Here is a 24,700-nt window from a genome sequence, read left to right as displayed (position 1 = left end):
CGGACAAAAGCATCCTGATTGGACTCATACACACGCATTCACATGGACCACATCCTAAGATCGCACGATTGCTACTTTCAGTTTAGACATCAATATCACATATTTACCACGATAACCATTATAGACGGTGATACAATTCACAACCTATCATGTTGGTGAGGTGTGGGTACTTAGTTTATCTTGCGATGGATGCACCTCTGACTACCCTAATTGGGATATAGTCGTGAGTTTACGTTACGTGTTACTACGATGATTTCTAGCAGATATTTTTATCGTTAATTACGGAACGATGACATTTTCCATGTCAATATTAATTAAATTGGATGTGTTCTTCAGAAGTTAAGTTCTTAAAAAAAAGAAGATAAGTTCTTAAAAAAAAAGTTTTCATCTCGAGCTCCTCCGTGCTTCGGAAGGCACGTTAAGCCGTTGGTCCCGGTTGCATTAGCAGTCGTTAATAACCATCAATCCGTACTGGGCCCGCGTGGTGGTTTAAGGCCCGATCTCCCTATCCATCCATAGGGAAGGCCCGTGCCCCTGCAGTGGGGACGTTAATGGGCTGGTGATGATGTGTTCTTCAGAAATAATGATTGCAGCTCAAACAAAAAATAGTCATATCAGTCCGTTTTATAGAGTTAGCAATGTTAGCATACTGCCTCTATATAAATGTTGTGACTCGAGGGTCCTTTGAGAGTAAGAGTAAACAGAAATTATACGCTCCATTCATCGGTGCGCACGCGTCGACGCAGGTCAAACGTACCTACTCTTAAACGAGATGGAGCCTGTTGCTTGTATGTGGACTTTTTATGATAATAACGGTTAGTTATGTTACTTTGGAGATGTTTGTACGATGACGTGGATTTAGTTTATAGAATTGTTTGTCTCAAAAATGAGATTTAGAAAGAAATATTCGGGTGTAGATAACGGCTTATAATTTAAGTAAAGCAGAAAGTGAAGAAAGTATTTCTCTTAAAAAAATAGAACAAAATCCTATGAATGAAACCTTTTCAATCAATAAAATACATTCTTTATTGCACATGTAACATTAAGACTGTTACAAATGGATATAATAAGAACAATAATAGGTGGCGTTATTGCTAAACAGCAATTTCTGCCAGCGACCTTAGGGTGGAAGAAGTCCATGTATTGGAGCCCTTCCAACATTGGACCTATGGAACTTTAGACCATATCTGTCTTTATTGAAATCTGCTTGCGAACTTGCACAGATTTAACGAAGCTATTACAACTTTACACGTACGATGCTTGTACTTATTGTACCACAAGTAACTATGTATGTAACAGTAACAGGTTAGATACAAACGATGTATACGCGGGTAATAGGTAATATCCACTACTGGTGCCGTATGGAGTCCCGGAGACGCTTTGCAGATAGGATATTAGGATGTGATTACAGTACGAAAAGTAAAACTTCTAAGTACTCTTCTTCCCGGGATTGTCGAGGATGGAAATCGACTAAAAAGCTTAAGAAAATTTATTAATTAGGGTAACAATTACTATGTCATTTTATGAAGGTCTTTACTGTAAGAGACTTGTTGTTAACTCTGTTGGTGACCTTTAATAAATAAATAAGAAAGCGACGAATTTGGTACCCTGTCGTACAAGCTGTCTTCTGTCTTGTGGCTCCCTTAGTACAAGCATAAAATCCTAATTTACTTACAGGTATACCTACCTATCTATTTGTTTTGGAATTCACATGCAATTACTTAGAATAGGTACATAACTATAAACTTTCTTGGTTATGATCCCTTTAAAATGTTGGAAATTACGTTATTGTAATCATGTTCTTATACAATTATTCATCTACATATTTGGCGTACAGTGCTAGGGTACTTATTTCTCATTTTATGCATACGGCGCTAATAGCGAAGTGCATCAGGAAGAAATATTCACCTGCGTAAACCATTTTATAGGTATTAGGTATGTTGTTCTTGAAGGTAAGAAAAACCACAAATATGTGAAACGGTTAAAAGTAGTTTTAACACCAAAAAGATTTCATGTTAACATTGTGATTGTGATAAAAGTGAAAAAAAATAGCAAAAAGATTTGAATTTATTAGTAAATTCTGAAGGTAACTGGCCGATTCGATCGAAAAAATATTTTGAAAAGCCTTTTAATTTAGACAAAAAATAAAATTACTTATTTATTCTTTTATTCAAACGGCATTCATAACAATTTTTTTACTAATTGGTAGCCAGCAATAATATTATAATTTTGAAGTTGAATACTTTTTGGAAAATTTAACTTTTTTAAAATTAGTTTTTAATACTTTTATTCTAAGAGGAAACGTAATGCTCGTATGTAATTTAAATGAAAACTTTGTTGCTAATTTTATTATGATCTCGAATCGAATCAAATCGAATTTAAATCTGTAATTAGGTAAGTTTATTAATTGATACCATTTTTATGGACCTCTTTGTTATTTGACTAAAGTTTTGTATTTCTTAGAAACGTAGTTACAACTCACTTAACAGAAATTAACGTAATAGGCACATCTAGTTCTGAACCAACAGTACACGCGTCTTCCCCAACTAGTTTTTTCTCTGATCTCAATCGCCATAGCGCCAGCGGCACTCCATTTACAATATTGACATGTTTATCTTTAGTTTCTTAAGGAAAGCAATCTTTACCCGTTGATTAGATTTGTTTATTTTAATTAGATTGCAGTTTGAGCCCGTGTAATTGTGGGTAACACTACGATTTATGTTACGTAACTGTGTAAGTTGAGATGAGTAGATACTTAGGCAGGTTTGAGTACCTATTAAATATTGCTGATAGTTTAGAATTAGGTAAGTAAGTGTACCTAAACTTCGAGTGATGAAGATATTGTCTAAGGACTTTAAGTTTTTTTTTATCAGTCTTGAAGTTTTGATTAGGTATATTTATGGTGTCTATCCCTTTTGGTCTGACATACCAACAAACAGTAGTACAGGTAATGGTAATACTAAGTAGTACTGCGCCCCTTTTGGTTCCTATTTTACTCTTTATGAAGATTTACATTTATGTAGTATTAAAGAGTCTAACCGATTTACGCAACCCAAAATGAACAACTTGACCCGAATACTTTAAGCGAAATAACTTTTGTTCTTAAAAACGAATTTCTCATAACGCTCTCTGGTTTAACATAAAAATAACGGCGTAAAACACTTTATAAACCACTTAAGACATTCATTAGGTCGTTGGAGTCTTTTGATCGTTTTAATGCGCGTGCGTTTCGGGTGCATCGCGCGGGATGGTGACGTAGCGAGAGTGGAGTAGCGTCTAATGGAGATGTCCATTGCGCAAGCGTGAGAAGTGCGTAGGCGATGACGCAGGGCTGCGGGAATATGGCGGGAATGACGGGCTTGCCAAACATTTCACTGAAGAGACTGGGAATGACGTGTGCGTGCTGCGTGGAATGATCATAATGTAACATGGAACATTTTGGCAAATATGTCTCGTAGCGACCGCCTAATGGAGTTGTCAGACTGTATTTGTTTACGGTTGCGTGGGCGACGAAGATGACTAGGGAAACTACTAGAAAGACCGATTCTGATCGTATTATAGACTTTTCTATTATACTTTTAACAAAAGGTATATTTTATAAGTGAAAGTACTTTACAAGTTTTTTATAAATTATTTGTATAATTGAGATAAAAATTGCTATCATTATGAGTTCACTCATATAAAATGTTTGCCGCCCAGCAATAAAGACTAAAGTTATTCTTTTAAAAATGAAATCAAATGAAATTCATATCTGTGCATGGAATTTAGGTTTACGAGATTAACTTGTAAATGTTTATTTTAGAAGTAGGGAAAACTAATATGATCTGATTACTTTTAAAACTATACAAGAAATGACGGCCAATTATTCATCTCCATCTGACAGCCCTGCGAAAGCTTAGCCCAAATTGGGAGAGTAAAGTAAAGACAAAGTGAATCCGTGTCATAACATCATAACAGTCACCCACCTCACCCGTTAAGTTCATACTCGCCTGTTTGTTAGACAAAGGCTTAAGTGGATATGTTGTTACCGCATCTTGTTAGTGCTCATTACAAGCAGTAAGATAGGGCCGTCTAGAATCTATTGCGGGGACTTGTCGATAGCGTAGATAAACGCGATGCCGCTGATTGAATCGGGATTTCGATAGCGAATCTCAACCAAGATGTAAGTAGCTACATAACCTAGCTACATAAATATTTCGCACGTAGGTACAGTCATGAGCAATATAATGTACCCACTTCAGGACTCTGTCGCACTAACATATTTGACATTTAGTGAGACTTACAGTTCAATTTGTCAAAAAAGTTAATGTGACATGGTACCAAAGTGGCTCGTGACCGTACACGTCTCAGACTTTCCAGGGTACGTTCCTCAAAATCAATATAGATGGCGCTGTACAGTTTGTTCTTCGTTTAACCTTCTAATTTCATGGATAACAGACATGCATCTTTCATTTTTGTTTTTGGATATAAATGATGACCCTTTTTGTTACACCTAGGCACAATGACGTCTTCCACCCCTTATTATTGTGAGCAAAATAAAGAGAAGCAATATAGGTAGCAACATAATTCTATACATAATGTGATCCAAATATCAAGCAACAATTTTATTATTTTTATTTTATGCTTCTGTCATTACATTATATTTTGGATTACGTAACCGATTCATAAGTAAATAGGTAATTGTCACGTTTAAACAGTACAACGCCATCTATATTGTTTTTGATGAACGTAGCCTTCTTTCAAGTGGTAGGTTTCATAAGAAAGTTTTATGTAAATCTGTTATGTCTATGTCATATGTGTCATCTATGTTATTTTTATTACAAGAATTTTACTAAATGCTAATATGTTTATCTTCCAACCTGACCAGCGCTCCTTTATATAGGTAATAATAAAGCTGATGATAAGGGGGTCTAAAAAGGCCACATTGAAGCAATTCATCTAAAAAGCAACAACTAGGTACCTATTGCAATTTGACACTTACGCGTTTATAAGTATGAGTGCACAGTGTCAACAAGTTTCAAATAGCAATATTGTTTTTAGATGAATTACTTCGATGTAGCTTTCCGAAGAAAACATTTTTACGCGATTCAATGCCGGTTACTATGCGAGATATGAAATTAGAACCTTACGGATTTTCATAGTAAAGGTTTTGAATACTTACCTAAATAGTATCTAATTATAATTCATTTGGAATCAGGATAAGAGAAGGATCCTTCATGAAGAAAATCGATACTTATCCATCACTATAGCCGTGAGACGGCGCGACTAGTATATTGTGAGATAGACTGACAAATTGAGAACTGGGATGATAATAACAGGCTCGGTAATTCCTGTGTGCTCCAAAGTGCTATTAGTGTCAACGGGCTAATCGAAAAGAGCTATAGGCCTCCAATTTATGGTCTTAGTGTTTAGCATCTTTTCTTTGTACGAGTAAACAAACGCGTTCTGTTGTGGCTTTGTGCGGATTTATGGTAATCTTTCATTGGTTAGACAAAGAACAATTCAACGTACGTAGGTACCTACATTGTTCCCGTTTTATTAACCCGAGTTATCCGTTGAAGTCGGCTCGGAAATCACGTTACGAAAGGCTAGAATCTAGCCTATTCGATCCCACTGCTGGGCAAAGCCTTCCCCTTGATTTTTCCATTGCTCTCCCTTATCTCGACTATCTTAACTACGCGAATTACTTATAAGCTGTACATTTTGGTGCTAACTCCTGTAAATACCATCTAATTTTATTTTAAATTCTGTCATTTTCTTATCCGCCGAAACGGGTAATTGTCAAGCATAAAATTTATGGAACAATGTGGCGTCAATTTTAAGCACAAATCAGAAACAACCGTCTAAAAATGTTACATTGGCCAATAACCCGTCAGAATTAAGTTGACAGTCCACGTCAAACGGTTTGCATACCAGCGAGATACCTTTTTGATTCGCCCGGGTTATTCATTCATTTACTCATTCTTCCTAAAATTAAGAGCTGTCAATCACCAGTCCCTTTCCTTTTCGGCGGATAAGAAAATGACAGGTATAACTTAAAGTAAAATTAGGAGGTGTCTGCAGGAATCGGGGCCATTATAGTCCATAAAATAACATAAACGCCACATTTAGTAGTAATTTATTTTTTATTGATATAACGACGTTTCCAGGAATTGGGTAGTTTCCTAACATAAATTATGAAATTCTAATTCTACTAAATAGAGACAGATCTAAAGGTAATAAAAAAGTTTCCTTTTTTTTTCTATTTAACTTGTTCATGAATTTTAATAATGAAATATGTAAAGTACGAAATTTTATTACGTTTTTCTACGATGTCACATGTTGCTTTTTCATACAAATTCCATAGTAATTTCGTTTTTTCACGTTTAGTAAAAAAGTAAGTAACTGATTTGATTAGTTGGAAAGTAACATAACATAACAAATACTTTATTGCACAAACAGGAAAATACAAAATACAAAAACAAAAGAGAAATAGAGAGAACCATATTGTGCCCAGATAATGGCAATAGGCTCGTCCTGTATTACATGCAACTTTGGCATAGCTGGCGAGGAATAGGAATAGAATACACCTTTGCCCACCCCTTCGTGGATACAGGCACGATGCTGTGTTGTATTGTGTTAGTATTTAAAGTGATAACAATTAGTTTTGTGATTGTGATTTCTAGCTCTATTACCTCAGTAGGTTTAGTGGGCTTGAATTTATTATGTTTATGTTTTTCATTGCTTGATTTCAGGACGGCTGTTATAATACAACTGGCAATGTTTACTAAAGCTACGAACGTCACTACCGTACCACCGCAACGCCATCTGGTAAGATACCTAATATATGTTTTTAAAAGTGAGTTTAATTTTGGAATAGCAATTGCCAAAAATATAAATCATTTGATAAGGCAAATATTTCTGTGGAATAAAGGAGATCTTAACGAAGGCTTAAAGAATGTTTTATCTTAAGTGCAGTTTTCACTAACACAATTGATTCGACCATTATAAGTGGCGATACGGCTCATGAGCTCATCACATCACCTTTTACGTTAGTCTAACAGAAAGCTCGGTGAGATGTGGGTAGGGTACAGTCATGAGCAATATAATGTACCCACTTTAGGACTCTGTCGCACTAACATATTTGACATTTAGTGAGACTTACAGTTCAATTTGTCAAAAAAGTTAATGTGACATGGTATCAAGTGTATACATATTAATGCTCGTGACCGTACTTAATTCAATTTGTAATGGATGTACCTTTGACTACCTCAATTGGGATAACAATGATGATAAAGAAAACTTTAGCAATTAACTTTGGTTGTAAATTCATTCTTATAGTAAAATGTTCGTAGATTAAAAATTTCAAAACCAGCATAATCAATTTCTAACAGGATCTCGTCTGCACATTTCAGGAGGCGACAGAAGAGCCGTCTGGGTACGCGTGGAGCTCGTGGGGCAGTTGGAGTGCGTGCTCCAGGACTTGTGGCGGAGGAGTAGCCTTACAGGAGCGTCAGTGCCTGCCGAGGTACATACAGTTTTTATTCATTTTCCTCTTGTAATACAACTGCCTATAGATAGTAAACGTACAGGGTGTTTAGTGACATCGTAACGTATACTGACGGGATGGTTCAGACTATTCTGAGTTGATATCAAGTGGAATTTCCTGTCGGAAAAATAATGAAAATTTTAGTGTTTTTTTTAAATTATTTTCAGTTTGATACTTTTGCGACCGAAAATTCCACTTGATATCAACTCAGAATCATGGTCTGAATCATCCCTCAAAGTTTTCGTTACGAGCTGGTCACTTACACCCTGTATTATTATATAAAAATACATGATTTTGTAGGTGATAGCTTAAATAAAAGTAATATTACTTGTAATTTTAATTAGGTATACTTGTTATTAACCTAACCTATATTTGCTTATTACTATATAGCCTATAAATATAACCTATATAACATACGTGTATAGTATACATCACAGGCATAGTAGGCGGTTTTATTGCCAAAAACTAATTCAATTCTCGCAATCATAGAAGCGAAAAAAGTGATATAAAATCATTATCGGGTTGAGTTTATGATAGCTCGAAAACTAGCAAGGTAAATAATTCCCATAAATCAAACCGGAAGCAGCGTCTTTGCTTGGTGAAGCGTGAGTACTTAGTTCATGACGATTAGTTGCGATGACTAAGGACGTCTGACTAACCCAATTCGAGATGTAGTCGTAAGCCTATGTACAGTCAAACAGAAAAAAAGCAGTCACTGAGCCCAGCGAATTATTCGTAAACAGTGGTGAAATCATGAACCATTAGTTGTCAGAATTAAAAAATATATGTTTTTGTAAGCGTTTTTGGTCTATTACAGCAACGACATGTAACCAGGAGGTCTTAAGTGCAAGCAGTTAATTTATTACTTTGCAAGAAACTGATTGGACCTTTGCACCTTATCGTACATTGTGTAATTCAAAATCGGTATAAGTACCTTTAGGTAGGTATATTGGCGACTGAAAAAATTCACCTTTGAATGTCTGATTTTCAACTTTGTAGTTCGTAAATACAACTATAATACCAAAGGTTGCCTGGAAGAAATTGCTGCTCGAGCAATAAGGCCGCCTGTTGTCTTTCTGTATCTGTGCCCAATGTGCTCAATAAAGTATTTTATCTATCATCTTTTTATACAGTACTTAGTAAGTTGTGGTTTAGTGAAATGAAGAAGGGAATATTAGTCTTTATGGTTATGATAGACATAGTGTACAACATAAACTATCTTGCTGAATAAGATTACTATCGCTAAAGCTCATATTTAACGACTAGTCTGTCTAGTGAACTTCCGTAACATCACGGTTCAGTAGGTACCAACAAGCCGACCAGTAAGTGCCATTCCTGAGTAAGTTCCCTAAGTGGGAATGTTCCCGTTGTAAATACTCTTTTATACACATTCACTCACACCCTCTCTCTAACACATTCACCCACACCCACAATCAGGCACACACATACACACACACTCACATACACACACACACACGCACGCGCGCACACACACACACACACACACACACAAAAAAGCCTGCTGTTTGAAATAGCTGATAATGCATGCAAATTCTTGTTTTCATTTCACTTTTTGTTTTTGTTTTCACATTATTTTATTTTTAAGTTGAGTATTTATTGTAACCCTTGGAAGCATCGTGGTGACTCCCAATACGAGCATATTAAATTGCTTACTGGGAGGTCCACAATTTCGATATTGTAAAATACTGGAGAAAAATAAAATTATTTTTTTTGTTAAGGACACTGGCTGCTATTCTTTTTCAAATTGTTCTTTCTTGTACTCCGGTCTTATCTGCCTAAAGGTTAGGTAATAAAGCTCATTTTAAATAAGTTTTGCGCCGGAACGGCAAATCACTGGTGCCGACAGAAAGTTTCAAGCCGCGTCTGTTAATACGTACATATTTTATAATGTACCTACTTACTTTGTATAAAAGCAAAAATTGTAAACACGCAGCGTTTACACGCCCATTATTCTATAATTCACCTTAAGCTGACTCCACACTTAAATGAATTTATAAGAAATTTAACATAATCAGAATTTATAAGAAATTTAACATAGTCAATTTATTTTTGGAGTTAAGTATATTGAAATGAACATTTTTGATTATGTTTTCAATTTATAACAATAGAGAATTTGATTATTAAGTAGTTGTATTCAAATCACTTTTTAATTTAAAGGCTTAGTATTTTCTTTTGAAGACAGCGGGATAGGTAGTTTTTCTAAACAGCTAGAAACTGAAATATGGACTTTAAGAAATCTGTTTTTTAAGAAAAACATTTTTTTATCTATTAAGTACATAGGCACTTATTTTAAATTCTCTCTCTAGTCTAAAAAAAAGCTTTATTTTACACTACAAAACCTGGCTACTTTAACACAAAATGATGATAACACCTTAAGTATTTTCTAAAGAATTTAACATCTACAAACTGACTTTAGTGTGGCTCCCCCACTAGCCAGGTCATAGGTTAAACATGCCTTCGCGACGTACCTTTTTATCCGCTAAACGAAGGTAATGGAATCCCCGTGGCTTGATGTAACAAGCTGTTATTGTACTTACAAGCTGATTGCTGGTTCCGCTTGATTGACGTGCATCAGTGTCGATACAAGCCGGTAATGAACCGCGATTACCGTCAATTTTATAATGAAGACAGAGCTTTCATGCGTCTATTTGCGACTAATGAGCGCTCATTGTAATTGTTTGTTGTCAGTTTTGTCTGCTGTGGCGGGAGCGGGTACATATTATGTTAGTAGCTACGTGTATGTTAGTTTCTGTTGTTTATCTTTTATAGGAAAAACATGCCATACATTTGACAATGATCATTTTTAACCAGTAAATTCATAAAATGTAAAATATACCTACACTCTGTCCATTTATAAATGTCTTCCTCCATGTTTGTGAAGGCCCGACTCACTAACTGACTTATCAACATGCAGTCTAAAAATCTATGGATATATAAAACTATAGATAAGTAATTAAGTACACTTGCACAGAGGTTTGGTCGTTATTTGATGTTGAAATAATCATGTAATTAAATAACATAATATAGGCATACGTCTATATCCCAATTGGCAACATTTCAAATTTTTAAGCCGTGGTTTTTTTTGTGCTATTTCGAAAGTACTTGTTTAAATAGAAGACACGTATTTTTTCTTTTCAAGATTTTTCCACTAGAAGTTACAAAAAAATATTTTTTGAAAATTGGATTCTGCCATTGATAGAATGAAGGCAGTATAATGTAATGTACCTTTGCATGCGTATTTAAAACAAGTCGCAAACAAAGTGTCATGTTATGTATGACATTTACTTTTTTATAATTTTTATGTAAAGGTCTGAACTTATTATGCCTTCCTCTTCTGACCTCGTGGATTTTTCAATATATTTCTATTATTACTGAATTAAAAAATCTGAAAAATGTGTTTTGTGTAAATCATAGAAATATCTCGAAATGGTTTTCGATTTAAGGCACCTTAGTAAAAATGAAATGTTGTCAATTGGGGTAGTCATAGGTGACGGTAACGGTAAGGGATCGAGTCAAGAAATATGTTAGTGAAAACGGCACTCAAGACAAATTAATAACTCTTTGATGCTAGTCCGGAACGTGGCTTCGAACCGTGGTTTGAGAAGCAAGCCGGTGAACCACAGGACCGCAATAACTATAAAAGTCATAAAGATAAATAACATTTATTAAGAATAATAAATAAATAATAATAATATTTTTATATTATATTTAATAGTTATATTCACAGTGGGTCATTGAGTTATGCAGGTCGTCGGCGTCACTACCGCTGGTCGGGTCGCTGTGCCGGTCGCCGACTCACTTGCGACGCTTTAACAAATATTCATTTATTTAAACACAAAAAAAATAATATCTTAATACACACACAACACATCTTCCACCCATTATTATTCATATATCAATATAGGTAAGTTCTGTACCATATCTGATCCAAATATCAAGCAACAATTATTTTTATATAGAAATAGAAATTGTATATTATAAAAGGACGCCACACAATTACATCACTTAATTTTTTTCACAAAACAATTACAAAAAGCATAGGAGGATGTTCATTAGAATGATCATAAGGTGGTGGTGGACGTCCTGAGATAAAAGGGCCTCACTCAGCACAAGTCGCGGCGTGAATGTAAAATATACCTATGCCACTACCATTACATTATATTTTTGAATAATTATGAAGTACCCGAGCAATGACAAAATGGACAATGATCACGTTAAATCTGTACAGCGCAATCACAATTTTTTTGGGCGAACGTAACCTGGAAAATCTCTCACAACAACCCGTGGTCCTCTCATTATTAAGTTCACAGAGCTTTTTACCCTCAGTAACCATTACATACCATAAACAGCCTGTATACGTCCCACTGCTGGGCACAGTCCTCCCCTCAATCAACCAGAGAGGCTATGGAGCATACTCCACCAAGCTGCTCCAATCCAAATATTCCTTTTTTGGGTGAAAAAATCAGGTGATTCAAGCCTGAAAAGTCCTTACCAAACAAAGGACAGTCTCACAAAGTGATTTCGAGAATATCCCCATCGGGAATCGAACCCGGACCTCCAGAGGCCTGTTTAACAAAACTTACAATTGTAAATTACAATGACAATTTGATGTACATTGCGGAGTGTGTGATCACGAATACTTCACAGTTTTATATTAGATACGTAATGAACACCAAATTGTCGTTGTAATTTACAATTGTAAGTTTTATTAAACAGGCTCCAGATCGTGAGCCTAACGCTCTAAACCACTAGACCACGGAGGCTGTTGTACGTAACCTGGAAAGTCCCTTATTAAAACAACCCGTGGTCCTCTCATTACTAAGTTCACAGAGCTTTTTACCCTCAGTAACCATTGTTCTCATGTAATTATACATGAGTAAATAATCTCTAATCTATCATCGCTAATGATGCTTAGCCATACCGTTAGCTGAACAAGCTAAGTCAAGCTATTTACGTACAAATTAATGCGCGAGATAATTGTAGCGTCCCAAGGAGCGGGATTAATGCGACCAGATACAGAGTGCTGTTAGGGAGATAAGTAGGTAATCAAAATACCGTCACTCTTAATTAGAAGGGGTGCCGGCGGACACAGGATACTCGGAGCCATAGCCATTGCTCATGACGTGTGGGAGGTGTGTGGATACGGATATGTTGATGAGGTCAAGGATATAAAATTTTTAAGTGTTATTGGTGGTAGCATTAAAAGAAGCCAATATCTTGAAATGCTAATAGAAGATATTGCTACCTAGCTATATCTATTATCAATATCACTACATATTAAAATCCAGGTAGCAATAAAACCTAGGTAAGTAGGTTTTCTTGTCTATTACTTTTTTATTTTTTTTTCATTATACCCTTAATCTAAATACATGGTTTGAATGATGCCGTTAAACCACAGAGGTTTGTAACGGCACCCATTAGTCGCATTAAAACAGAAAAAAATAATAATAAAAATACAGACAACATTCAAAGGAATCATATCGATAGCATTATAAAAAATGTAGCTTAATAGACAACTGTCGTACCGAGTAGGCATAAACTACCATTGAAGAATTACAAAAGTATGTACTGATTATGTTAGGAGATACCAAATTTTAGCATGGTACTTATCTATTGCGGTAAAGGTTTACACATACATTGTTTCCTTGATGCAGTGCCATCTGTCATCTCTATTTCGAGCCACTGCTGACGTCATCTCGTAAATCGTACAAAATTTAAATGCAAATATTTTAATGATGTAAGCACTATACACTTTACCTTTTCAACTATGAAACCACTGATCAGAAACTTATTGTACTAAAATAAATACCTATCCAAGTAGCTAACAAAAGTGCATAAACGAAAGGAGCTAATAAATACAAATCTAAAGGAGAGTCTGTCATAGAAAATAAAAGACAACCAAAATAAATAAAGCTGTATATACAATCAGAAATAAATTCCCATATGACACAAAAAGTAATTCTAAATACAATGAAAAGGATCCTGCTGACATTACGTCGTATAACATAATAGACAAATTGGGAGATACGTCGTTTGTCATGCATGGCTTTCATAGAGTACACGATTCATTACTGCGATGAAATATTGCTCGAAGGCTAAAGGAGAATTTCCAGAAATGACTTTGAATGAATATGCAGGATGTTAATTTAGACGTCAACAATCTTGGTGAAGTTCCTGATGTTAATCATAAGGAATGAGGGATTACTTATAATTTGTGAAACGTATGGAGTGATTTATTGATAAGTGCGAACTTGGGAATATTGATGAATATTCTACGGGTGAATAAAAAGCTAATCAAATACAATAAATGTAAAGATGACGATCGGTTATAAATACCAAGGTGCGATAGCTTTGCAAGGAATATGTTTACGGTGATTAACCTCCTACCATAAAAACCGTGACTATGTTAATGTTGCAAAAAGAATAACTAACAAGCAAAGAAATCAATTTGGATGATGATACTAAACAGATTTTATCTCTGCCTTCAGACGTGTAATGAGCCCACTGATCTTCTTAAAGAGATTTTGATAAGCAAGGCGCCTAGTGGAACTAATCGTCGCCCGCTGAACATGAATATTCCAAAGCAAGTTTACATTAAATTAATGTTCCAATCCTGTTACAAGGAGAGAACATTTGTAAAGAAGGCCTCGACTAATATGTGAAGCGATTTACTCGGTCGATAAATATGGAAAGAACTCGGATTTTTTTTTATCTTTAATACTAAATTAGATTAACGCGTTTAGGGCTATTTGTTACCGACATCGTTGATTTCATTACCTTCTTTGTGTTGCCGCCGGATGGTTTTGTTTTAATTATTACTTGAAATCATGTCTGATGTACCGATACAATCATTATTTTGAACAAATTCTATTTCTTTTTCGTGATAGAAGCTATTATTTTAAAGAAAGGATAATAAACTTTGATTTCAAATAGTACAATCATCTTATTGTCTCCCTCCATTTTGTTAATCTAAGAGGCTGCCTCTACTGAAAATTTTTATTTATATATATTTATTTGTTACAGAACAAGAACAGCAATCCCTGACGGCACGTTGCCTCCTCCTATCATAACAGTGAGGGTGACTAGACAAGTGCAGTCTGACTGTCAGGGCGTCGCCAGGAGGTACCACGAATGTAATACTGCTGTAAGACAACATTTTACCAAGTATTTAGTCTGATAGCCTACCCAAAACTTATCTGGCAGATAATAGTAGGTACTTACTGCAATAATACTTGTTCGGAAGTTATCGCAGATCCAAGTTAGCAAGTGTAAACCATGCATAACCAGTGGATAAAAGAAAATGTGTCGAAATATCTATCTAACACGACAAAGTTTAGTAACTCCCTACGGATTGACCCGGTAACCTGTCACTAAACAGTTCATCATAATGTATCTCTAAGACGTCAATATCAAGAGCGGTAAAGCAGTGTCGAATAAGCATCTAAAACACAGGTCATCTGAACACAATATGCGGCATCTTTTAAGCCAAGAACCCAAAGTTTTTATAATTAGACCTTTTCTACTGACACCCGTTTTACGACAAGACATTACAACAAGAGCTAATAAAGTCATAGAAGAACAATCTTATCGCCAGCATAATGCCTTACTGCTATCCCATAATTTATAAGGTGGTATCAAATCGAACAATACAATCACGGAAACATTTATGTCGCGTATAAATCAGTGGGGGCTTATATTGAGTGGTACAAGTCGATGTATAGGGGCAGTAAATACACAACTAACCAGTACAGGAACATTGCGAGCAGGTCTATGGGACTTTGGCCAATTACTACTCTTATGTTTAATGTAATAGAACACTAAATCAATCCCGCTGGACAGGGAGGAACTGCTTAGTACTCTTCTACATGGCCAGCATGATAAGCAGCTTTAAATATCTTTAGTTTTTAAAATGTAGTTAAACACATGTGCTGCAAAGTGTACTATGATGGTAGAAACCATCACGATTCACATTCGATTTTGGGTATGAATCAAATACAATCGCTGAGTCTGACAGACATCTTTTATTAGACCCTTCCACTAAAATTAAGTTTAAAGTATTATTTCAAATAAAATAAATAAAAAGAAGTTTATTCAACCACAAATATTTTTACAAAATTACTTAAACTAATTACATGCAACACTTTATCAGTTGTGTGTAGGAGAAATGGAGGAGCCTCAGCATTGCTGCTGCTTTTCAGTCACCCCCTGTACCAACAGAGTCGCTACACTGGACGTTGCGAGAGCATTTTATCAAAACAACAACACAAAAATATAACAAATATAATTATGTATACCGCAATTTGATCGACCAACTGGCGAGGAATAAATTTTAGTTGAAAGGTCTAATAACCGGAGGGGTATGGAGCATACTCCACCACGCTGCTCCACTGCGGGTTGGTGGAGGTGTTTTTACGGCTAATAGCCGGACCAACGGCTTAACGTGCCCCCCGAAGCACGGAATCATCTTACTTTTTCGGACATTAGGTGATTCAAGCCTGGAAAGTCCTTACCAAACAAAGGACAGTCTCACAAAGTGATTTTGACAATGTCCCCATCGGGAATCGAACCCGGTTGATTATACGTATATACCCCCTCCGGTTGATTGAGGGGAGGCACTGTGCCCAGCAGTGGGACGTATATAGGCAGTTTATATAGGTCTAATAAAAAAATTGTAGATAAAAAATGCGTTTTGATGTATTTACAAGCGAAAGGTTTCAATCGTGAAATTTTCTTTATTGATTGTTTATTTTTGTTACTGACTTTGTACGAATGCGTCTTTTTAATAATACCTACAGTAAGTATTTGTATTGCAGCCGTGTCCTGGTGGTGCACGAGATTTGCGCAGTGAGCAGTGTGCTGCGTACGACAGGCGACCGTTCCGTGGACGCTTTTATACCTGGGTGCCTTACATAGATGGTCAGTATAAGGAATTGTCCAGATTTAAAAGTGAAAACAAAAATTAAATCCGAAATAGTCCCGTTCGGAGAACGCACCACTTATAGAGTAGTGTTACGGGTTCAAATCCCAACTGGGGCTCTAAACCATGAAATTCCACTGAATGAGTTAGGGTCATATATAATAAACACTACCCTTATTATATGGGACCTAAACATATATGCCGGGGTGGGGAGTGTAAGTAAATCTTAGCTGGGACGAAACATGCCTTCCGAAGTATGTATCAATCTGCAAGCCTAAAGGGGGCAGATGGGAATAAAGGTTACTTTCGGAAAATCGGGTAATCAGCCTGCAATGTCCTAAGCAAACTGGGGATTACAAAGTGATTTTTGTGTTATGTCCCCATCGGGATTCGACCCTGGGACCATAGTTAATGAGTTACTCCTTTTGACAGGTGATTCTCCTTGCATGCTGAACTGCCGGCCACTGGGACAACATTTCTATGCGTCCCTGGCACTTGTGGCTGATGGCACTCCTTGCACCAAACCAGGGTTCAGAGCAATCTGCGTCCAGGGTACTTGCAAGGTAGGTTAACATTTCAGATACTTATTTGTTTTTGAAAAACAAGTATGTATTCCACTCACAGCACCCGTTCAGCACCTATTCCACTTTGTGCACTTACGGTCATATCAGTAGCTTCTAATGTTGGAGATATTCGTTTTTAGAGACGTTATTAAATAAAAGATAAAAATCTATATATCTATAATCTATATATCTAAAACATTACAACGGTTATTAATCATAATTTATACTAGTAAGTACTTTTTTTTCATCATCACAGGTTTTTTCTTCACTTCGCAATATTTTCAAAGTACCTATTTTTGTCGCCTTGTTAGCAATCGAATCTGGCACCTTTTGTGCAAAATGATCCTATCGCTGCTAACAGGTACTTACTGAGCTTATCAATCGTTATAATATTTTTTTTTATTCATTGATATCCATAACCTCCTAGTTCTTTAAAAAAAAAGTCAAATCGTACCTAAAATAACGACATTTAAACCCATGTAACGTTTCGCATCAGGATCGCCTACTATTTAGTACTTTGGCAGTGGTATAAGTAGACTTGGCCTCAAACTGTACCTAAACAAAATAAAGTTGTCACAGTTCTGGCTCGTGAGCCCGTAATCTGACCTCACACAATGCTGCGTGAGTGAACCCTAAATACAGTTGCATAGTCTTTACAATAATCAACATTAATTGTAGGATAACATTTCACTTTTTCTACCTTTGCTATATATCTTGTCCTTGCAAATTATGACTTTTACGGAAAAATATCTAAGTAAGCCCGTTCCAGTACTTAACATAGGCATCTTAATGGTTTCTTCCAAGTTAAATTCGAAAATAATACTTCAATATCTCATGCGATAACCTACGAAATTTACGAAATGTAACGAACGTGTTAAACTCCTATTCAAATTATCTTACATCCCCTTACTATTAAATCTGTAAACCCAATGAAGTCCCGAATGCAAGACATATTTTTTTATTGTAATTACCACTGATTGGCGCCCCACAATTAGTGACGGGTGATTGTGTACTAATGGGCCTCTCTCATTACTATTTACAACCCACACCCATCTATCATTTTATCCCGACACGCCATCTGAATGCTTCACGATTCAAACCTCCTGGCATCCAAACCTGGCATAGAATTAACATTCTATTGTACCAACAGCAAGCACTCCTTAGTAACGCTGTAAGTTATACGATCCGGCCTAACGTCAATTTCATTCGACATCTAATATTTGTGACTGCAATAAAACTTGAATTGTCTATTGAGTAAATGCGAAACGTCTGCTCCACTAAAATCTTCAAGTGTTCAATCAATATGTGGCTCCCACGCCAAGGACATGTGAGTCGTAAATGTAAATTATTTTAACCTATTGTATTACGTGATAATCATCAAATGACCACGGTTTACGGCTGTACGGTTTACGACTGTGACTTTGACCTGGCGCAAACCGACGCCATCTCGTTTAAGATCAATACATTTTCGATAATCTATTGTAGTAGGTACACTTCTATCCGGTTCTTTATCGTATGTTATTCTCTAGTTAACGATTGCGGAGTCTGTTGAATCCGTGATGTCGTCTGATTATTTTGTAACCCGTCTATTTTCTTAACGACCCATTCTACTCCACTAATCTTGTTTCTTATCCCATCGACTACGTCGCTCACTACTCATTCACTGTATCCAACTATTCAAAGCTCATCCGATCTCTAATCTCTAATAGTGGCTAGTCCTTTACATGTTTTGCTTTCATAATTGAAAAGTCCGGGTATGTTGATTTATAAGACGATAAGTTCGTTTATATCCACGTTAATATTTTGAAGAATGTTGATTTCCTTGTAACGTATACTTTGGAAAATCCCAACGAAAATAAAAATAACAATCGAGTTAAAGTCGTTTCGATGTAAATACGGTGCGTCATAGACAAAATTATAATCTTTGCTGCAGTAACATAAGAAGCCATTATAAATTTAGCAATCGTATAAATTCTATTAGCACCTTTTGTAACCTCATGCACAGGCAAATAATTACTCCTAATCGGTAGTAAATTCCACTGTCTGGCGCCATTTGTGAACCTTATAGGACCCGTGTTTGGACTGCAAACAGAGAATCTTGCGAATTCGTAGACTGCGATCAAATAATGACTCGGTTTGACTCGTGTACTTATTCTAAGTTTAATCCAATATTTATTCGTGTCCCAAGAGGGTTAATGGGTGATTATATTCAGTTACTGATTATTATTAGAAGTTGATACGAGGAGCGTCTTATTAAGGTAGTAATACAAAGTAAAACTTAGTATTATCGTGGTGATTTGCAGCATCGGTAGGCGTTTGCATGGATTGTTGTTTAGTAACTCGTGCAATTTTGCCCGGGAAGACTCTAATCTCGTGAATGACGGGCGTGTGTAGATCAGGTCTAAGCGGACTGGTACTTGGTACAAGTATAGCGGGTTAGTGTGGTACTGGTGTGAGAGGACCGACGCCGGCGCCGCCCGGTATGCCGCGATCGACGATTACCGCCACCCATCGCCCCGGGCTAGCGGGCCCTTATTCTGGAAAAGGAAATCTAATACACATAGTTTAGTTTCAACTAGAGTTTTGATAAGCTCTACATGGTATGGAATAGGGCACGTTCTTTAATAGGATATTGCTACATTGCATATTCATGTTGCCCACCCCGAACGGGATTGTATGTAAAGATAAATTACAGTTTGAATACATTTAATTATCCGGTATATCTTTATTAGTAGGATGTTTTTTGTCTTATACTTTGATCAGTAATAGGCACAATGACACTGTAGGACGGTAAATATTTTTATTGTCTGCTCAAGTGTACAATATCTATTAGATAATTTATTTAAAAATCTTTCATTCCACGTTTTTGCTATAGTTACTAGAATAATCCGCGTACTGGTGAAAATCTGTGCATTCCTCACCCCTTTTACGTAGAAAGTGCTAAAATTCACCGCCTCGCCGTGATCAGAATAAATACCTGAGCAATACCAATGTAATTAAAGTACGTAATTAGTACCAGTAGCAGTTACTTTGACACTTAACAAATGGTCGTTCAAGTCTATATCGGATTTACGCGACTGGATTATTATCACCTGATAGAAAACATAAAGTTTCTGATATACGGCGCCCGCTGTTGCTTGTACTATACAATTTTCTTAGATTGATTTATGGATACAAAACTCACGCAAAATTCCCTTTCACGAAACTGGACCTGTTTCATTGCTATAAGGTAGGTAAAGATCTACACTGCAGCACACTCCGAACATTTCATACAAAACACTTCGTTTTACACAGACACTACACGGTGACGTTATCGTACACGCGCATCTGTGTGTTTGACGTTTGACGCCCAGACGATTGAGAACTAAAGTAAGACCGAGGGGGTGAGGTAAACCTAGTTCAGCCGCTGGTGGGGAGCGGAGAGTTGCCGTTTTATACGTATTATTACTCCTTATTATATTTGTAGGCAGCAAGTATACTTATAATAATGAGAAATAGTGGCGTATGCCGAAGAAGAAGGCATCGAGACAAACCTATTTAGGTTTAGCGATGTTTGTAAAACATCTACGTGTAATTTATGAAGTGTTATAAAAAAGAAAAAATACTTTTTAACAACCTCACGCCTCTTTCTCATTGCATTAAAAATCACATAAGTTCTTCTATCGTGTGGATTGTGAGGTGGATTACCAACCCCATCAACCCACATAAGTAAGATTATAACAGTAAGCATTTTAAAGAAATATTCACATAACTTTATTGACGAACCTCCTGAGAATATCGGTCACAGGTTGACCTGGAGAGCTTGTAGGTCAATAAGAACATCGAAACAATATAGCCTCTGTGCATACTTATGTTATGTTATTATTTCTTAATCTATGACTGCAGATAAATTCGTGACCATTTAGCGTGAGCTTCTGTCGTTCACATCAAGTGCTAACCACTGTTCCAAAACGTGTGAATGCCACGTTATCGATCCTGTGAAACATGCATGACCTACCTTATGTTGTAAACGGTACCTGCTTGCAATTCTAAAATACTATATTATCCCCGTGTATGTATGTCAATGACTCTGGATTAGCCGTTTTATGACGGACTATAAATAATGTAAAATAATGTATTATAAGCATTCACTCTGGACGCTATATTGATCCTGACATACAAACTAGTTCTATAAACGTCAGTATATTATTAGTAATAATAATATTATTATCGTCATTGATTAAAATAATGTCTTTATATTTAGAGTTTTGTGTTCTATTGCTTGGGGGCCGTCCATTAATCATGCGAGGCTCGAGAGGGGGGGGTCCATGAAAAAAATCACGAAATATCATAAGGGGGTAGGGGGGGTGTAGTAATACATCACGAGTATTTTTTTTTTCGGCAAACGCGCGGTACTGAACCGATAATCGGCGTTTCGTGCAATTATTTTGGTAGGTACTAAAAAATACACGTGATATAGGATAGGGGGGGTAGTCTTGAACCTCACCATGTTTCACCAAGGGAGGGGGGGGGGGGGGTGTTAAAATTTTAAAAAAAAAACATCACATTATTAATGGACGGCCCCTTATATCCCCGTATCCCGTTTTCTATTTAAATTCATAACTGATCTTAATAGGTTATTGTAATCAATAATAAAGCTTAAACATAGCTGGCTAACAGTATAATAGGCGTGATGCTATATTATAAAGCTTAAATCATTCAAACTCAACCTGGAATATCTCCGAGAATAATTTATGATAGTTTACATGAGATCTTCGATAACGAAGGATGTTAAAATGGGTTTCAGCTATGGACGCTTGAATGAAAATTTACACTCACGATTCTCTATTCAACCTGGCAGTCGATAAATGGAATTTTAGATGTGACAATTATAAAATCAAACGGCATATGACTACTACAGTCCTTTTATACATTACTAAAGTTACGTTAAAGTTAATTTATTGCTAAAGTTATGCAGGTATTGATAATAATTATGAGATTTCATTAATAGTTTAAATAGTACATACAGTCATACTTACATAATACCTATAATAATTGAAACTGACATTCAGAGAAATATTTATTGGTAACAGCCGGTGTGAGAAACAATAGTCAAATCAGTTACTTTTTACTAAACGTCAAAACACGAAATTACTATGGATTTTTTATGAAGAAGCATCATAATTTATTATGTCATAGAAAAACGTGATAAAATGTCGCACTTATCATTAGATTTTTCTTTATTAAAATTTATAAAAAAGTTATAAAGGAAAAATAAAAAAAAAACATTTTTGGCACCTTTAGATCTGTGTTTACTTAACATAAACTGCCTATATACGTCCCACTGCTGGGCACAGGCCTCCCCTCAATCAACCGGAGGGGGTATGGAGCATACTCCACCACGCTGCTCCACTGCGGGTTGGTGGAGGTGTTTTTACGGCTAATACGGGTGTTTACTTATTAATCAAAATTTCATATTATCTTTGACCTACTTAGGAAACTACCCATAATCAATTACTACACGACAACCACACAAGTATAATCAATGAATATGGATATGCGTAGTTCATTTCCAAAATTAGCAAACCTAAAAGGAATCTGGGACACTATAAATAACGATTGACATACACACCACAACACCAAAAAGGTTGTCATAATTTTGGTTGTTTACTATTGTAGTGTTGAAGTGTTCAACTGAGTTATAAGAACGACGCAATCCCCTTAAATCATTGGTAACGTAATTTGTGGGACATTGTTTCAATTTAATATTTTGTAAGAGAATCTATTTCATATGAACTAATTTACGAGGACTGTGAGGAGCCATTGAATAAATCATTTTATTCAGGGGGAGCTTTACTGAACTGAATCTCTGAATCGGTATGACGTCCGATGCATGAAAAGGGCTGGTAATACACTAAGAGTTAGTAAAGCTACTACAGATAGTAACATACAGCCAGCTTTTCTTTCTTTGGGATAGGCACTGACCACGGAATTCCACTTACTACGGACCTGAGTTACCACTTTCGTTTCTTTCAGTCTCATTAAGGTCTTCATGCATGTTCGCTGGTTTACAGTACTCTTGACCTGACCTTTCTATGAAACATCTTGGATGTGACATGGTAAGTAAATGGCTAGGCCTTCCACTTCCAACTCTTCTTTCACTTACATCATATTAAATTATACACCCGCATCATATTTTTTTCGCAACGTTTACAAAAAAAACAGCTACTTACTAGCACTAAAATATTATGAAAAATGCATGAACCTACTAAAAGATGTGAAAGGTACGAAGCTACGATAAACAAAAGCGTAACTGCAAAAAACTGCAAAGCGATTGATGAGGTCATATCAACGTCAAAATATAAGCTATTAAAAATAACCTGCCCAAATTGCGAGACAGCTAACAAAAAACTTAACATAATCTTTCAACACATTTCAATATTATGACGATAACAATCTATTGTTGTTGATAGAAGATCACAGCTTACTTAATAATGTAACATTAACAGCAGAATATCCTAGACAAAATCCATACAATACATAATTCTCGGATTAAATTTTCACCCACGCTCCTAGTGTGCTTATAGCAGGCAATCTAGTAGGTATGTCAGTTTGGTTTTCCACATATCAGTGGAGCGCGCGCGTGGTGTATCCGCGCAGTAGTGCACGACGTCGCGGCGCGAGACACGCGCAGCGCATTCGGAAAATTCGATTTTTAAACTTTGAATTCATTTCGTTTTTACAAGTTTTTTTTTAGAAGTTTGTTATCCGTTAGTGCTTTGAAGGGATGCTTTGAGAAGTTTTTACTAAATCGTGATAAAAGTAACTTTTCTTTTTGATTATACGAGACTTTGGATAGATCTTTATCTTTATACCTATTGTACATTGTTTCAGGTTGATTCGAATTTTTTTTAAAGGTTCTCTCCAAATAATGTATTAGTATTGCTGAATAAGTTCACAAAAGTTTAAACTTATCTCAACATAACATCGTGTTACTATATCCATTATAAGCTGAGGGGCATGTTCTCAACGTGGAAGCCAAAAACCTTTGCTTTCAATTATTTTCCGACTTTGTACACCATGTTTCAAATATCCAATCTCTATATTTATTTATTTAAAATCTTAGAGTTTACAATTCAGTACGTTGGGATTGTCGCAAGTACTTGGGGTTGTCCCAAGTACTTAGGGTTGACCCAAGTACTTGTATTGAATTAAAATGATACAAAATGTAGTAATCAATACTACTGAAACCTATTAAAATAAGCTTAGTTTATTCAATAATTCACTAATAACTACCTAAAATAAATACGACAGTGACGAAACGCCGGTACATACAAACTCCCGACGCTTGTATAGACCCGCGGCAAATAATTTAATTTCCGTTAAGAGGTTCTTACATCGGACAATTACAATATCTAACATGCTAAGTGACGTAAGATGCACTCACAATCACATGTTAATTTGATGGCTGACGACTGTTGAAGGTGGTCAAATACCGTATTATGTCGAAATTATTGAATTCTATTGACAGGAGAAGTTTGCCATTGATCAATAAAGATGTCAGCGCTACCCGAGATTTATTCGCCTTATAGTTAATGGTATTTAAATCAGTGTGTTAAAAAATTGGCAGAAAAAGAAAAAAGACTCCTGGGGCTTATTTCATAAAACTTACAATTGTAAATTACAAATACA

General features: G+C 36.0%; 1 protein-coding gene across 1 annotated transcript in view; it reads left to right on the top strand.

The window, feature by feature from the left end:
- Window positions 1–24,700, top strand: part of LOC126374266 (thrombospondin type-1 domain-containing protein 4-like) — a 48,162-nt gene that overhangs the window by 5,580 nt on the left and 17,882 nt on the right. Inside the window, exons 3-7 of the mRNA XM_050020786.1 lie at window positions 6,735–6,810; window positions 7,395–7,507; window positions 14,573–14,693; window positions 16,363–16,465; window positions 16,899–17,029. Coding sequence (XP_049876743.1) covers window positions 6,735–6,810; window positions 7,395–7,507; window positions 14,573–14,693; window positions 16,363–16,465; window positions 16,899–17,029 — 544 coding nt within the window. The remainder of the gene's footprint in view (window positions 1–6,734; window positions 6,811–7,394; window positions 7,508–14,572; window positions 14,694–16,362; window positions 16,466–16,898; window positions 17,030–24,700) is intronic.

The sequence above is a fragment of the Pectinophora gossypiella genome, chromosome 17 (genome assembly GCF_024362695.1).
Source record: "Pectinophora gossypiella chromosome 17, ilPecGoss1.1, whole genome shotgun sequence".
Classification (NCBI taxonomy): domain Eukaryota; kingdom Metazoa; phylum Arthropoda; class Insecta; order Lepidoptera; family Gelechiidae; genus Pectinophora; species Pectinophora gossypiella.
Note: the sequence above shows the minus strand (reverse complement) of the source record. Positions and strands in the feature narration are given on the sequence as shown.